Here is a 16,817-nt window from a genome sequence, read left to right on the forward strand (position 1 = left end):
CCTATTGAGTGAAAGATTAACAATTTCTAAAATAAATACATTCTTTAAGGTGTTTTTAATTTTACATTTTAGGGAAATTATAATGTATTAAGGCATATAACTTATAAGGCTTATTAGCCAGGGATCCTTTAAAGTGTGTGCCATTGTACAGTAAAGAGGCTCTAGAGTCAGATCAGATGATGGATAGGGGTTGCGTTGTTGACCTGCATGAAGTTTGTGAACCTCTGGTCTTTCTTCTGTCTGCTCTTGATGAGTTCCAGAGCAGACGGCTGGTTGCTGCAGAACATCCCCACGGCCAGCTTGATCTTCTCCTCCTCCTCACCACTGAACTGCACACACACACACACACACACACACACACACGCACACGCACACGCACACGCACACACACACACACACACACACACACACACACACACACACAGTTCAATTCAATTCAAAGGGCTTTATTGGCATGAGAAAACATACGTTTACATTGCTAAAGCAGAAGTAGACACAATACAATACAATCAAAACAAAATATGTACAACTGAAAGGAGTGAAACAGTTTTTTTTTTTTTCATGTATCAAGGTTACATGCAGTGCACACCACACACAGTACACGCACGCGCACACACACACAGTACACGCACGCGCACACACACACAGTACACACACACACACACACACACACACACACACACACAAACACGCGCGCACACACACACACACACACACACACACACACACACACACACACACACACACACACACACACACACACACACACACACACACACACACACACACACACACACACACACACACACACACACACACACACACACACACACACACACACACACACACACACACACAGCGGTGGAAAAAGTACTTGCATAGTAAAAGTATCAATACTGCAATGTAGAAATACTCTGTTACTCCGGAATTCAAATGTACTTGAGTATAAGTACAAAAGTATTAGCATCAAAATGTACCAAAAGTAAAAGTAAAAAAAAAATATTTGAAAATTGCAGATCTACAAGTAGGCGTCTTACTGGTAATACGTAGAACCACTTTGCTTAGATATCTTACCCATGTCAGGAGATCATTTCCGATGGGACCTATCACCGATGTCTCGCTCCTTTTCCTGATGGCTGTCATCTGTTCCGTTACAGACACTGTGGGAAATGGGTACACGTACAGTGTGAAGTGCCCTGGTCAGCCAGTCTCCACCCCTGTACGATGGCCCTCGGCCATTGTAATTTACTACTCTCTGTTGAATATTTCTTTTTGCGAAAATATCAAGAAACTCAAAATCCTGGTTCAAAGTGCATCAGTGAGTGTTATCGTGAAGCTGGGTGGTTTCATCAGGGTGAAATCAGTAGCATTACCATTTGGCTGATAATCAGTATAATTACCATGAAGCTGGAGGATCTGGTCCAGGTTGGTGAAGATGTGCTTGATGTCCTCTGGAGGCAGGATGGTGTCCCTGCTCAGCCTCTGGTAGAACACTGAGTCCAACACCCGCAGCATCCTCAGGTGAGCTCCTTCTGTGTACAGCAGCTCTGATGGTGGAGACACGCACACACACACACAACTTTTACAAATGCAGGAAACAGTCATCAGCTAATTGCATCCTAACTATTAGGAGCAGAGGGCAACTATTGAACAGGGAACCTTCTGGTTACCAAAATGGACGCTCTACCTCCTGAACCACTGCCTCCATTTGATGATTAGTTGATTAACACTGTTTTCATGTTGCTACTTTAAACCTTATTAGCACGGTATGTTTTATTAAACTGTCAAATAAATAGTAAATGGTGCATTTATATAGTGCCTTTTTCCAAGGCGTTTTACATAGATCATCATACACACATTCATACACCGTTGGTGTTGTAGGAAAACCATGCAAGTCACCAAACTGCTCATCAGGAGCAGTTAGGGGTTTAATGTCTTTCTCAAGGAGATCTTTGACACCGACTCTGGGGGAACCCGGGATCAACCCCTGAGCCACTGCACATGAGCCTTAAGACAGTCCACCATGATGTTTTCTCGTTGGAAGCTGTGATGACACTAGGACGTTGCTTCCATCTACTGGATTGAGCTTAAAACCCAATTATTATGAATACATAATAATTATCATTATTATATGATTAGGAGGAGGAACGGACGCAGCGTTACCGTTGATGACTTCTTGTCTCTTGATCTCCAGTGGGGCGAGGCCCGCCAGGACCTCTCTGCTGACCAGACGCTGCCAGTTCAGGGGGTCCTCACCGTAGACCACCCCCCCTCCCTGGTCGTCCTCACTCTGGACCTCACCCAGGCCGTCCATCCTACCATACCACACCACACCACACCACACCACAGCACAGAGAAGCACAAGGGATTGAGAGAAAGGAGGATTCAGGACGAGGATGAACATATTGGAACAATTGTCATTCATGATTTACTTGAAAATGGGATCTTTAGTCATCTCAATTCATCTCAATTGGTCATCTCGATTTTTTTGCCTCGTTGATCGATTGAATATTTTATTAGACAGAAATGTAAAATAGCATGAGTACAGCCACAGCACTTAGTCTAAAGGATTACACACAAAAAAAAAACCCAAGGAACATTATGATGCAGAATATCTATATATTCTGACAGATACAAGTTTGTAGTTATAACAAAAAACATAAGCTCAGCTTTCCTATTATATTATCAAATTTGCTTTTCGAGAATATTTATTCCTGTAAGGCAAGGGTTCCCAACCTTTTCAGGCTAAAATAATCATATTTGAACTGGGGACCCCCCACCCTGACAAGCACTTGGAATTTAGTTTGACTCGGTTCCGCGACCTACAAATGGGTCCCAACCCAGTGTTTGGGAACCACTGCTGTAAGGTAATGCTCTTCTCACGGGGCGGCCACCCCCCACGGTGAGCTCAAATTGACTGTTATTGTTAAAAGACACTTGAGCTGGGAAGCCTTGGGTGTTAAGTTAACCAGGGCGACACTGAACCATGTGTATCCTTCCCTTGAAATGAGTGAAGAGTCTTATCTCTCCTGTGCATCTCGATGACTTAAAATCAGTTGTTATCTCCAGCATCTGTTATGAGGAATGGAGAAGCGCCTCTTGTTAGTACCTGTAAACGTCTTCCTGGAACTGGTCCAGAGGACAGGGGAAGTCAAAGTGAGGACTGTTGGGCAGAGCCGTGCTGTCCTGGTTGTCTCCAGAATGGACGCCGTCACTCAGCCTGGACAGAGCTGAGGACGGAGACAGACCTGCACGGAACGCAACCAGAGGACGAGAGGAGTCAAAGGAAAGAATAAGGAAAACAAAAGAAACAAAAAAAAAAGTGATGTTGTAGTAGGTCCAGAGAATATTACTTGTTTGTTCCAAGTGTGGAATGAAACGACAGCTATATTAGCAAAGATTCAGTATCATATTATACATTGTTTCAGGAAAATATTAAACGTAATGTAAAAACAGTAAACAACGCATAGGCAGTTAGGCACTATGTGTCTAAATTTGGCACACTACTACTCCTGTTTCCATTTTGCTAAGAGATATCTTTAATAGTTAAATTCAAATTTCCCATTGTGAAAAAGACGACCCAAAGTTTGGCACACTACTCCTCCCACAGTTTCTACTAATGCACCTCCAAATCTCCTCATTGGTACGAGACAGCAGGTCATCTCCCTCACCAGAGTCAGAGTCATGTCCGCTGGGTTCTGAGAGCTGAGCGAGGGGCAGAGGGGAGGCCGGGTGAGGGAGGAGGTGGGGGCTGGAGTCCGAGCCGTCGCTGGACTGGCTCCCACGGACGCGGCTGGAGGAAGCGTCGGGGTGCTCAGGGATGCTGACGGCCGAGTGAGAGACCAGCTGCTTAGGGGAGCGCTGCTTGTTCAGCTCCATGGCCTTACCGACTGCACACACACACACACAGTTTTTCATTTATAGTGAAAACCTTAAAAAGAAAAGAGAAAAATAATTACAAATCACAGGGAGGAACTGTGACGTGCTCTACTCACTGGAAGGTGCGTCCACTCGGCTGGGTCGTCGAGGCTGACCAAGGATGCTGGGGAATCGAGGCTTTTTCACCTTCTCTTCTCCCTCCTTCTCGGGCTTGCTCTTCTGCTTGTTGAAATCACAATAAATATATTTTACCGACGAGTAATGTGCCTAGTTTTTACCATGTTACACTCATTGCTGATCAACTGTACATATTGTATATTCATTCATATATTAATTGGCGATACATGTATATTCATTCATATATTCACCATTGATTGATTGTACATGATGGGCTGTTACATGTTGACTATTGTAACTCTCCTGTGCTTCATGTTCACTGCTGTTGCTGCTATAACACCATGAATCTCTCTTTGTGGATAGAGTGGCACAGCAGCCATAGGGTAGAAATTGGGCCCCTTCCTAACTTCCTTCACAGGTGTTACCAATTATTCTAATGAAGGCTGTTCCATTTAGTGTAGCACAGTGGTTCTCAAACATTCTTATTTTAAGGACCACCATAAAGCCCTTTGCACACAGGACAGTTGCGTTTTTTTTGGTTTGCTGCATGAATAAAACGCATTGGATTTGGTGTGCAATGCTGTGCAGAATCGGCGCTGCGGATCCCAAAGGAAGTCATAAAAGGAGTGATGAGTTTTTGCCGCATGCGACAAGACGCACGAATCGAACTGGGTTCGATCGAGAAAAAAACGCACGGCCGCAGCCACTCGTCGCACAGCTAATTCGGATCCGGTGTGCATGAGGTCGTAGAGAATCATTGTTTTCTTTAAAAAAAACTAAATTGTCCATTTTATCCGTGCGGATAAACGCGCCTGTGTGAAAAGGCTTAACTCTAAGAGTCTACAAACGGAACCAAATGGACCCGTACACTCCATTGGTTCCTTATGGTTCCATTTGTACACTTAAGAGTTACACACCCGCAAGGAGCCATTTGGAACCCCCTCAAGGACACTTTGAGACCAGATTGTCAGCCAACATGCACAATATCAGCACTCTGACTCTGTTTGACCAGAATGGAACAGCATTCATTTGTAAAATTGTTAAGACCCAATGTCTTTCCAATATGGCTGCTGTGTATAGCATAGACCAGGGGTCTTCAACAGGGTGTCCGGGACCCCTAGGGGGTCCTAAGAGTTACTACAGGGGGTCCTCCAAATCGTTGTGTGAGAGAAACTTGTTTTCTCCTTTTTTATATTAACCACTTGAACCTTAACGCCCATATTCTGAGAACTTTAGCCAAAAATAGCAGATCTACAAGCTCACAACACCTCGCAGCAGCTATTTTCGGGAACGAGGTTTGGTGTAGAGGGGAAAAAGAACAGACTAAGTACCGAAAGAAAGGTCAAGTTTATTAAGTATTAACGGTTCAACTGGTTAAATATCTGAAAACAAAAATTCCCATGAATCCAAAATACACTGATAATTGTGCTGTCAAACAATGAAACTACCGGTATATGGAATCTATGAAAAGGTGGTGGGGTCCCTGCTTCATCTCTCTCTCAACAAAGGGGTCCTTGGCCTGACAACTGTTGGATGCAAGTAAACTGCCTTGTTGTATCTTTATGTAAGTTTGATGTTTGTGTAGGTCTATAGCATGTGTACACGTCTGTCTGTCTGTCTCTGTGTGTGTGTGTGTGTGTGTGTGTGTGTGTGTGTGTGTGTGTGTGCGTGCGTGCGTGCGTGCGTGCGTGCGTGCGTGCGTGCGTGCGTGCGTGCGTGCGTGCGTGCGTGCGTGCGTGCATGATTTGTTTGTGTTTTCACACACCTTCATTTTGGGCAGGAAGTTGATGCGCGGCCGCTTTGGTTCGAGGCTGCGGGGCTCTTTGACCTTCACCCCCAGGTGTTTCATGTATGTGAGGATGACGTACTGCATGGTAGCACTGCAGCACAACAAGACACGGTTAACCACAGACACGGTTAACCACATGAACCCTAGCCTAGACACACGTTTAACCACTTGAACCCTAAGTGTCCGTTGTACGGGCAATAAGCTCTATGCACGGCAGCCATATTGGAAGTAGTTCCTTCACAGGTCTTAACAATTATACTAATGAAGGCTCTGTTCCATTCTGGTCAAACAGAGTCAGAGTGCTGATATTGTGCATGTTGGCTCACTGGAAACACTATGCAACTGTACACCAGTGGGTCTCAAAGTGTCCTAGAGGGGGTTCCAAATGGCCCCTTATGGGTCTGTAACTCTGAGAGTGTACACATGAGAGTGTATAAATGGAACCAAATGGATCCGTACGGGTCCATTTGGTTCATCACGTACACTCTCAGAGTTATGGTGGTCCTTGAAATCAAAACGTTTGAGAACCACTGTTGCTACGCTAAATGGAACAGAGCCTTCATCAGTATCATTGGTAAAACCTGTGAAGGAAGTAAGGAAGGGGCCCAATTTCTTTCCAATATGTCTGCAGTGCATAGAGCCTATTGGGCATGTCATGATAGGTGAATGTTTGGCGAAAATAGCCGATCAACAAGCTCACAACAAGCCACAAGACAGTGCTTTGTGAGCTTGTAGATCACCTTTTGTGTGATTTGGTGTAGCGGGACAAAATCAACGGGGCCAAGGATAGACCCCTGGGGGACCCCGGGCAAGGAAGTATATACTGTACAGTACTGTTAAGTGGTTAAAAGGTTAAATTACTCATCGTCATCTGCCAGTTTATACAGCTCAAACAAACTACCGGTTCCACAATATAATCATTGTATTAATAGAACATATGACTATGAGTCATACACTGGTTAATGTGCAACATGTCAACTTTCCTACAGATGGTGATCCAACGGTCTTGAGAAGCATTTCATTTCAATGGTGAGGCTGGTTCTTTCTTGCATAACTGAATGAGTGTGCATTCAGGGACTACAGCCCCCTGTCCACTCGCCCAACAGTCATTCTGTTACAGTATGTAAAATACATGTCCTATTAAATAAGTGTCCTTCTGATGAGAGGTAGATGTTTGTATGTTTGTATAAAGTACGTTTACTTTCATTCTTACCACTTCTCCTCTTCTGTGGGTTGTGATGTGATCCTGTGAGAGACAAATGAAGAACATAAATAAATAAACACACACACACACACACACACACACACACACACACACACTGTACAAAAACTACAAATACAGCTAGGGTTGTGTCCACTCACTGTCAGCCCAAAGCCATTCTCATCTCTTTGGATGATCACACAACGCTGAACCAAACCTTTAAAGTTAGATAAATAAAAAAATAGCAGATCTACAAGCCCCCGATGCGATGAGTTGTGAGCTTGTAGATTGGCTTTAAAAAATATATATATGTATGTATACTGTATATATAGGACATAGGTCCTCCCAAGTGGTATTTATTTTTAATACAGCAAGGGCTTTTACATATACAGGTATAATAAATCCTAGATGTGTTGCATGCATAATTCTTTTATGTCTTCTGTGTGTTGCAACTCGCACATGTATTGTGTAGTTTTCAAGAGCACACCAATTTTTTTTTTATTAGGCTACATGTGGGGACACAGGCAGCAACAATAGCAGCATGTCTGCAAGTTGCAACAAGTTAAAATAAAGACAGTTTAAGTCAGTTATAATTAATTACAGATCAATCTACCCTGTGAAATAAACAGAAAACAGCACAATACACGACTGTTAGCTAGCCATTCATTCCATGCCTAGGGTTTTCTAGGAATACTATCCAAGACAAATACAGTACGTCAGTTAAGACTTCTTCAGAGAAACTCTGCAGGCTTTGGAAAGGGACAATTCGTGTGAAAAGAATGTGTGCGTGCTGAAGTACTAACAGTATGTCCTCTATCTTGGAGATGATGTGTTCTGCACAGGAGCGTTCCTTATCCAGGGCCGACTGTTCTTTCCTCTTGTCTGCGTCCAGTTTACACAGCATGTCCTCCGCTAGCGTCAGGCCCATGCTACGCTTCTGCCTGCACACACACACACACACGCACACACACACACGCACGAGCGCACGCACACGCACTCACACAAAAACATTCACATTACAAAGAACACAAACAAACAGATTTTCTGGCAATGAACACGCACCACTCTAAACACAAATTACATAATTTGGTAATCATCTTGCGCATATGTGTGTGTTGTTTGTGCATGCGTGTATGTATGTATGTATGTATGTATGTATGTATGTGTGTGTGTGTGTGTGTGTGTGTGTGTGTATGTGTGTGTGTGTGTGTGTGTGTGTGTGTGTGTGTGTGTGTGTGTGTGTGTGTGTGTGTGTGTGTGTGTCTGTCTGTTAACCTGAAGTCCTCCAGTTTGATGTGTAAGTCTGGTAGGAGGATGTCTTGTAACTGCTGAGTGTACTGTCTACAAAGCTCTTCTGGGATCAAATCTAGTCTCCGTCGCTCTGAATGCACGCACACGCACGCACACGCGCGCGCGCACACACACACACACACACACACACACAAGATGAAAGAAGATAAAACATATGAAAAACAGATTGACATTAATGCATTATTATCTTTCAGCTGAGAAATATGTAAACATGCATTGTAATGTGGGCACAAACAATGTAAATAAATACATTTGCAATCATAAAATGTCATTCATGTTGAGGTTTAAAGAGCTTGTGAAACGATTTTAATTAAACAGTCATCAGGAACTCATAAAGTACTGCACTGGAATGATCCCCGGAATGATGAGTGAAATGAAACATAAGATTATACTACATTTTCTTGGCAGTAAGATCAAGAAATATAACGATGCCTTTCCGTGCTCACCCAATTCAGCTGCTATGGAATCTGGTACGGGAACTTTAAGATTCTGAACAAGACAAAAGACAACAGTTATAAACACTAGGACTTAAAATTTAGCAAAATACACATATTGACTGTCAGTATGTTGACTCTAATAACACAGTAATTTGTTTTTTTTTTATTGTAGTTCAAGCAATATTGGGGGCTTAATACTCCCCACCCATTTCCCATGGTATTGCTCTGGGTTGTCCAAATCCATGAGCTTTCAAAGCAGTGTTGATTCCGTCGACTGAAACTATGAGGAAAAAGGTTTGTTGACTACTTTTTTTCACAGACGAAAACGAAATAAAAATAAAATAAAAACTAAGCTATGATGACTAAAACTAAGACTAAATGGATTGACACATTTGTCAACAACTAACAAGTAGAAGTGTTAGGGAGGGACTAGTGGAGTAGGACTAAAAGACAAGTCATCATGGGTGCGCGTGGGTGTCAGACCAAAAACTGCTAATCTACAAGCTCATCCCTAAAAGTCTTAACTCTACGTGTTGTAACAGGAGTTGCAGACAGATTCAGCGGCGGAGGAGCTCTGAATCTGTCTAGAGAGATTAGTAATTGCTCTGATAGAGACAAGAAATCAATGTCTGAAGCTGAGAGAAGGAGAATGACGAACCGCTGCTCTGTCCAGGAAGACCGAATGGAAATCCATGAAGAGACGTCTGGTTTCCTTAGAGGAGCTCTGCTTGTGCAGGTCAGCATAGAGGTAGCATAGCTAGTCCAGGACACACACACACACATACACACACCCACACAATGAATGTATGATAGAATATAGAATAGAAAATGCTTTTGAGCACATGTTAAACATTGAAAAGATGGCTTTTGAGTTTTTTGGTTTCACGGTGACAGAGTTAAAACAATAAACAATATGCAATAATGTTACAATACAGGATACGCAAGTAATAACGCATTTTCCGGGTTGCCTGCCTGGTTGGCATAGCAGCATGATGTATCCTTTTGACCATATGCAAATGGTTAGTTTACCATTCAAATGTACAAGGCCAACTCATATAGAGAAGAAAGCAAATCAAGGGTAGGTAGCCCTCACTAAAAACATGCAGTAATCATGGTCTCTATACTGCCTCCCCCTGGCCAGCCGGGGCGCCTGATGGAGGGGAAAGGAACTGGTTGGAATAACATGTTCCTTTCACGTGCAACGTCCAGACGGGGAAACTCCTTCCCGTCAGATGCGTAATTTCCGTAAAAAAAAAAAAATAAGTTGCCACTTTAGCCCCATTTCTAAAATAGCAAAAATAGTGGATTTACAAGCTGTCAACGCGTCACATGTTTGGGGGCAAACAGAGAATACGTTTGAAAATGTTTAGCTATAATGACATTCGAAAATAGGGATGCCACGTTAAAAGTGGTTAATATCGATTGTGGTGAAATCAGATGAATCTACAAAAACGATTGAGTTGGGGACAATATTATGCAACTTTACAAAGACGATTCTCAAAGAGAACACCAGCATTCACGGAACAGTCCTTTTAAAGGCACTTTTTTTATTTTATATTATGGTCGACATGGTGAGCTGCAGAGCAGCAACAAACGGACGAGTTTCGGCAGTTAAGCCTTCATCAGCGTTGCGTTATGCTGGTGTTCTCTTTGAGAATCTTCTTTGTAAAGTTACGTTTCCCGACCGTGCACCCAGTAAGAAGTTTAGTATTGTTGAAACGAGTGGGAGTCGCACTTCTGCTCTAGACAATATTATGCATAAAATAACTGAATTTGAGGTTGAATGTGAACACTAGGGGGTGTCAATTGCCATTCCGATGACCCAAATGACGACCCTGAGTGTGTGTGTGTGTGTGTGTGTGTGTGTGTGTGTGTGTGTGTGTGTGTGTGTGTGTGTGTGTGTGTGTGTGTGTGTGTGTTTTCTCATGCCAATAAAGCTCCTTTGAATTGAATTGTGTGTGAGTGTGTGAGTGTGTGTGAGTGAGTAGAGCGAGCGAGCGAGCAATCGTGTGCATGTACCAGAGGTGCAGGGTCAAACTGTGAGACCACATGGTGGAGGAACGCTGCCAGGTGAGCCGGTCTGGACTTTAGTGACTCTATGCTCTGAAAACAGCTGCACTGACCACTGATCTGTCTCACACACACACACACACACACACACACACACACACACACACACACACACACACACACACACACACACACACACACACACACACACACACACACACACACACACACACACACACACACACACACACACACACACACACACAAAGGGAGAATAATAGGTATGTGGACAGAAAACGACATTCAGAGATGTATACATTTAAAGTCATGTTTAATATTCACATTTTCAAGACGTACAGTAAATTGTTCAAAAAACAATACCCGGGAGTCATTCCGCAAGCAGGGCTAAAATAAACAAAGTTATTTTAGATTCCAGAGTCAATAACAACATGTTGCATATTGCTTTGCAGCACGTGTTTATCTGGCATATCGTTGCTGTTGGGTAGAAACCTTGTATCTCCATATTTACGTTTATTTTTCGTAAATAAACTCCCTAATTCATCATACTAGAAAAAAGCACCAATTGGGGGCATTTGGCCCCATCCTACGTGAAGGTAGCCTGGGGCCAGCCTATATACTAATGCAGCTAACTAGTAACTGCGTATACATCCCCTCCATGTTTTAACCATAGGTTTTAACATGTGTGGGGATGAAGTCTAGCTCCAGCTAGGCTAACGTGAAGGCCCCCTACAGTACATAATACATGGTGTTTTGCAGTAACTGATCATTTGGCAAGATGTTTTGCAGTAACTGATCATTTGGCATGGGGTTTTGAGATACCTGATCATTTGGCAAGATGTTTTGCAGTAACTGATCATTTGGCATGGGGTTTTGAGATACCTGATCATTTGGCAAGATGTTTTGCAGTAACTGATCATTTGGCATGGTGTTTTGAGGTACCTGATCTTGGCATGGTGTTTTGCAGTACCTGATCTTGGCATGGTGTTTTGCAGTACCTGATCTTGGCATGGTGTTTTGCAGTACCTGATCATTTGGAATCGTGTTTTGCAGTACCTGAGCATTTGGCATGGTGTTTTGCAGTACCTGTTCTTGCTGTGCATCAAAGTAGTCGTCCTCTGCTCCAATGATCTGAGGGATGAAGCGAGGGGAGGGGCTACCCACGGTGCACTGGGGGTTGGAGTCCTGAACAACATAACCACAGTTAGTTACAGTTCCCTAAAAGTAATGAAATCTCCTTCATATGCTGTACTTTATATATTAATTAATTTATGTGACCTATTTTAGCAAGATGTAAACAAACATGGCTGCCATGTTTATAAGATAGAGCTGTTCTGGGAGTCAAACATGCATTTTTTTTGTTATGTTATATATTTTTTAAAGATACTTTTGGGGTGTTTTTGCCTTTATTGATAGAGCAAGTCGAGACAGACAGTACACCAGGAGGGAGATGGGGAGTGACATACAACAAAGTTTGTCTGAACAGGACTCGAACCCAAGATGCGCTGCCAAGTACCTCAGGGTTCGTCTGGACAGGGCATTGTCCTACAAACAACACCTGGAAGAAGCGAGAGCCACTTCTCCAAGGGTCTTGCTTATCCTCCGCCTCGCTGGAACAACCCGGGGTGCCTCTGCCAGGACACTACGTATCTCAACGCAAGCCCTGGTGTTCTCTGCTGCCGAATACTGTGCTTCTGGACTCAAGAAGCACAGTACTTCTTCACGTGTGGGCTTCTACTCCAGAATCTGGACGAGATGCCGCTAACCTCACACTCGCAAGGAAAGCCCAAGAACATGACTGGCATATCCTGCACGAAACAACAACTAAGGCAGTGCCCCCAAGCAGACTGAAGTCTCGCCACCCATACAACAGAACAGCACAAGAGATGCTTGGTTCCATCGTGTCTGCAAGAGCATGGCTGGCAACTGCCTGGGAATTGGCTGAGCCCACACGTCTGCTATGCACCATCACATCCTAGACCCAGGAGATGGAGTCGGAGAACATCTACCACGCCGGGGTGGACACTGCTGAACCGCCTTCGTACTGCGGTTGGTCACTTCAAAACATCCACGAAGAAGTGGGGCCTAGCAGACAGCGCAGTATGCGAGTGTGGTGAGCCTGAACAGACTGCCGACCACATAATCACCATCTGTCCTCTGTACAGACTTCCTTCAGAGGCCCTGGCCGGCCTCTTCCAAGTGGGACCAGAAACAGGAGCGTGGCTTTGCGACATATGACGAAGAAACACGAAAGAAGAAGGCTGCATCAGGAGCCTAGGTGCCTGCCTGGACCGCTAGGCTGGCCCGGGTCTATAACTAGTAATTCGTAATCTCAATCTAATCTACCTGAGCCACCCCACTAATTAGTTTGTGTTTGGGTGTGTGTGTGTGACCTGGCTATCTTACAAGGTCAGTTGTTTCCTGTGGCTCTGCAGAGGGACAGATGAGGCCATCTAAGGGGGTGATTTTTGGGCCGTGGCTGGGCATCTCTTTCTGGAAACTCTGTGGGAGGGGGCTTCCGTGCCCCTGACACACACACACACACACACACACACACACACACACACACACACACACACACACACACACACACACACACACACACACACACACACACACACACACACACACACACACACACACACACACACACACACACACACACACACACACACAAAAAATTGTCTGTTTAGTCTAGTGCGCTGGCTGAATACAGGGAAATTCCCTGAGATCTTAGACAACAGCCTTATCGACATTAGAGGCTGTGGTAAAAATATACCCGTTATTACAGAAAAACCTGTGTAAGCACTTTTTCCAGTAAGTGTTGACTTGCAGCGCCAGACTAGTAGTAAATCATACATAAATAAAACTTTCCTCACCCACAGTCATAGTGTTCCCAGAACAACACACTGGTCATTCTTTACTTTCATATCTCAAGTAAAAAACGTAGAGGTGTGACATTTGTCCAATTGAGTGAGTCATCGTAGAACAAAGGACCATTCATGTGGGGCAGAAGGTTGACCCAGAGTTACAGCGACTGGTGTCACATCTCAACTGACGTACTTATTACGTACGTCGGTGTTGATTTTGACAGCAAATTTTGATTTAGTTCGAGCACGCACTTTACTAGAACAGTGTATGATCCAGTATCCAGTGTATGATTAAAAGAGTGTAAATCCCTACTATCATTTAAAACCGTTTATAAAGTCACTTACAGGTGGCTGTCTGTCATTTAATGTTGTATGAGTATGAGTTGTAAAAAGGGACCCCAATTGAAACAAGCCCAAAAGCTTTCTTGTGGTGTTAGTTGACCTTGCACCAGTGAACTGTACAGTCCTGTACGTTTTCCTTTACAAACCTCTAATAAAGCTTTCAATCAATCAATCAATCAATCAGATTGTACTCACAGTGATGTTGGACCAGGCACCATTGCTGCCAGCGTCCCATGGTGGAGTCAGGGGCGTATCTGCCTCCTCCACATCACCATCCCTGGACCACAAGCCAGTCGAACCACCGTCCTGAAAACACAAATACATAATGTTTTATGTATACTGCACATACTGTACTTTATGGATACATTTACGTGCAAGTAGAGGCAGTGCTCGTCCCCTGGGAACTTTTATTTAAAACAGATAAAAGGGTAATTATGGCTGCCAGGCTGAAACAGCAGGAAAACGGCGATATGCTAATGAGATGTGTATGGGTCGGTCCCTCCTCAGCATTACTGACCTGGTCCTGCAGCAGTGGATGATGATTCCTGCCAGGTTCCTGGCTCTCCTTCAGTAGTTTAGCCTGTGGGTTTCTGCTATGATCCTCCTTCATAGTCTACGCACACACAGGCACAAAGGCACACGCACACAAGAGCGGAGGCATAGTGGTGACTTTTATGCATGGGATGATTGCCAGCGGGCTGGTCATCGTTTAAGAATACAATTATTACACTTATTACACGGCTATTTAATACATTAATTTGTGAATTGTCCCAAAAGTAACAACAAAACAAGGTACTTCCTTGCTTATGGTAATGAAAGTATTCCGTAATTGTTGCGCTGGCCATCTGCCCAGCGCAACAACACGGTCACCTCGGAAAACAAGGAAGTGTTGATAAAAAATCTCAAAAAACATTCGTGAGAGCAACGTTTAGTTGTAAATTACATTGTGTGTTTGTTCACATGAATGTCATGTGGATACAGCATAAAAGTCAAGCAGAGCAGAGCAGGTGCTCTGAGTATTTGATTAGACAGAGGTCTGTTATTGAGCAGAGCGGTCATTGTCCGGAAATAACACACGGCTGAATTCAGCGATTGACCAATGAATGAGAATCTAGCATTCAACCAAGCCATGTAAGAAGTATTATTACATTCATCTGCCTCTCTCACTCGAAAAAAGTGGTTCTCTACCAGTGAGAGAGTTAAACGAAACCAAATGGACTCTTACAAGTCCATTTGGTTTCATTTTACGCTCTCAAGAATAAAATTATTGTTAAACATCTGCATTAGTCTACACAATTACAGAATGTAGAAGAATTGTTATTTTCTATTGACCTGTTAGTCCTATGGCACCACATCAATACAGCATGGAATTGTGGACAAAATCCTATCCAACGATGACAAAATATTCCCAAGTTTTGGATCTGAGAGGCTAAATCTCATCAAATGATGGTCCGTGGCTCAAATGCCGAATAAATAATGGACCTTGATATGAAGAATGTTGAAAACCACTGCCCTAACACACACACACACACACACACACACACACACACACACACACACACACACACACACACACACACACACACACACACACACACACACACACACACACACACACACACACACACACACACACACACACACACACACACACACACACACACACACACACACACCTGTGAGTCCCCTTGCTCCTTAGTCCTCTGCATGCTGTCAGCATTCTGACATTGTAGAGCCCTGTTATCCTCCTGGAGGTGGAGAGAGAAACGTTACTCAGAGCAGAGCTGTGTTATGTGAGTGTTGTGCCTTATTTGGCTGTGGGAAAATTAAGACTACTTCTTCTTTATTTGTTTTAAGGAAGTGATGGTGCTGATGATGTGTCTCCAATATCCCACAAACTCCAACAGAGACTAAGCACCACAGAGCAAGATGAGGAACCAAGCAGATGACAGACACGCGTTTAAAACACACTGGTCTGCCTCGTCTGTGGTTGGGGGGGGATCCCCAGGTGACAGTGAAGACTTAGGGCTGTCACAATTATGACATTTTACATGACGATTAGTTGTCACTCAAATAATTGCAATTAACGATTTAATTGTGTATTTGTCGTTGACAATTACATTTCTGTTTGGCTTTTAGGCTTTGAAGTTGCACATGGAAATCATGACACATAACTTAAATATACAAATAAATGACTAACATATTTGACAACTTTATACTTAAAAAAGAACATTGATAGTGGAAATAGCCGATCTACAAGCTCACAACGCGCCACGATGCGACGCGTTGTGAGCTTGTAGATCTGCTATTTCCATTACTTTTTGAACGTGTTTGAAACTATATTAACATTTCTCAACATGGAAACGATTATGACGATTATGCAAAATAATTGCGATTACCTCATATAATTGCGATTAGACGATTATGTAATAATTGTGACAGCCCTAAGTGAAGTGACAATTTAAAGCAGTGATTCTCAAAGTGGATTCCAGGGACTCTGTGGGTTCCTTTAGTGGGGGTCTAAATTGACCCATACAAGTCTGTAACAATCTGTAACAGTCAGTGTAAAAATGGAACCAAATGAACCCGTTAAGGGAAGACCTTGAAATTAGAAAGTTTGAGAAACACTGATTTAAAGGACAACTTCACCACTTTTCAACCTATCTTCATGATAAAACAGCAACATTTATTTTTGTGTCTCATAGGAGAGCTGTGGGTCAGTTCAGAAACCTGTCTTCCAGTGACATGTATATGTATTTTGCTGTTTTATCGTGAACATTAGTGAGGACCAATAATATGAAGATAGGTCGAAAAGTGGTGATGTCGTCCACACACACACACAC

General features: G+C 43.4%; 1 protein-coding gene across 2 annotated transcripts in view; it reads right to left on the minus strand.

Annotated features, from left to right (window-relative positions):
• Nucleotides 1-16,817, minus strand: part of arhgef12b (Rho guanine nucleotide exchange factor (GEF) 12b) — a 70,233-nt gene that overhangs the window by 26,082 nt on the left and 27,334 nt on the right. The window contains exons 7-25 of one of the 2 annotated variants that reach the window (XM_080749139.1): nucleotides 15,651-15,722; nucleotides 14,492-14,587; nucleotides 14,170-14,280; nucleotides 13,169-13,288; nucleotides 11,849-11,947; nucleotides 10,754-10,864; nucleotides 9,393-9,491; nucleotides 8,744-8,786; nucleotides 8,262-8,367; nucleotides 7,790-7,927; nucleotides 6,999-7,031; nucleotides 5,762-5,876; nucleotides 3,996-4,098; nucleotides 3,672-3,890; nucleotides 3,110-3,248; nucleotides 2,164-2,315; nucleotides 1,401-1,547; nucleotides 1,075-1,160; nucleotides 204-329 (exon numbers count right to left, since the gene is read on the minus strand). In XM_080749139.1, coding sequence (XP_080605265.1) covers nucleotides 204-329; nucleotides 1,075-1,160; nucleotides 1,401-1,547; nucleotides 2,164-2,315; nucleotides 3,110-3,248; nucleotides 3,672-3,890; nucleotides 3,996-4,098; nucleotides 5,762-5,876; nucleotides 6,999-7,031; nucleotides 7,790-7,927; nucleotides 8,262-8,367; nucleotides 8,744-8,786; nucleotides 9,393-9,491; nucleotides 10,754-10,864; nucleotides 11,849-11,947; nucleotides 13,169-13,288; nucleotides 14,170-14,280; nucleotides 14,492-14,587; nucleotides 15,651-15,722 — 2,115 coding nt within the window. The remainder of the gene's footprint in view (nucleotides 1-203; nucleotides 330-1,074; nucleotides 1,161-1,400; nucleotides 1,548-2,163; nucleotides 2,316-3,109; nucleotides 3,249-3,671; nucleotides 3,891-3,995; nucleotides 4,099-5,761; nucleotides 5,877-6,998; nucleotides 7,032-7,789; nucleotides 7,928-8,261; nucleotides 8,368-8,743; nucleotides 8,787-9,392; nucleotides 9,492-10,753; nucleotides 10,865-11,848; nucleotides 11,948-13,168; nucleotides 13,289-14,169; nucleotides 14,281-14,491; nucleotides 14,588-15,650; nucleotides 15,723-16,817) is intronic. The other variant, XM_080749138.1, reaches the window with a different exon arrangement.

The sequence above is a fragment of the Nannobrachium achirus genome (assembly GCF_963921795.1).
Source record: "Nannobrachium achirus genome assembly, chromosome: 19".
NCBI lineage: Eukaryota > Metazoa > Chordata > Actinopteri > Myctophiformes > Myctophidae > Nannobrachium > Nannobrachium achirus.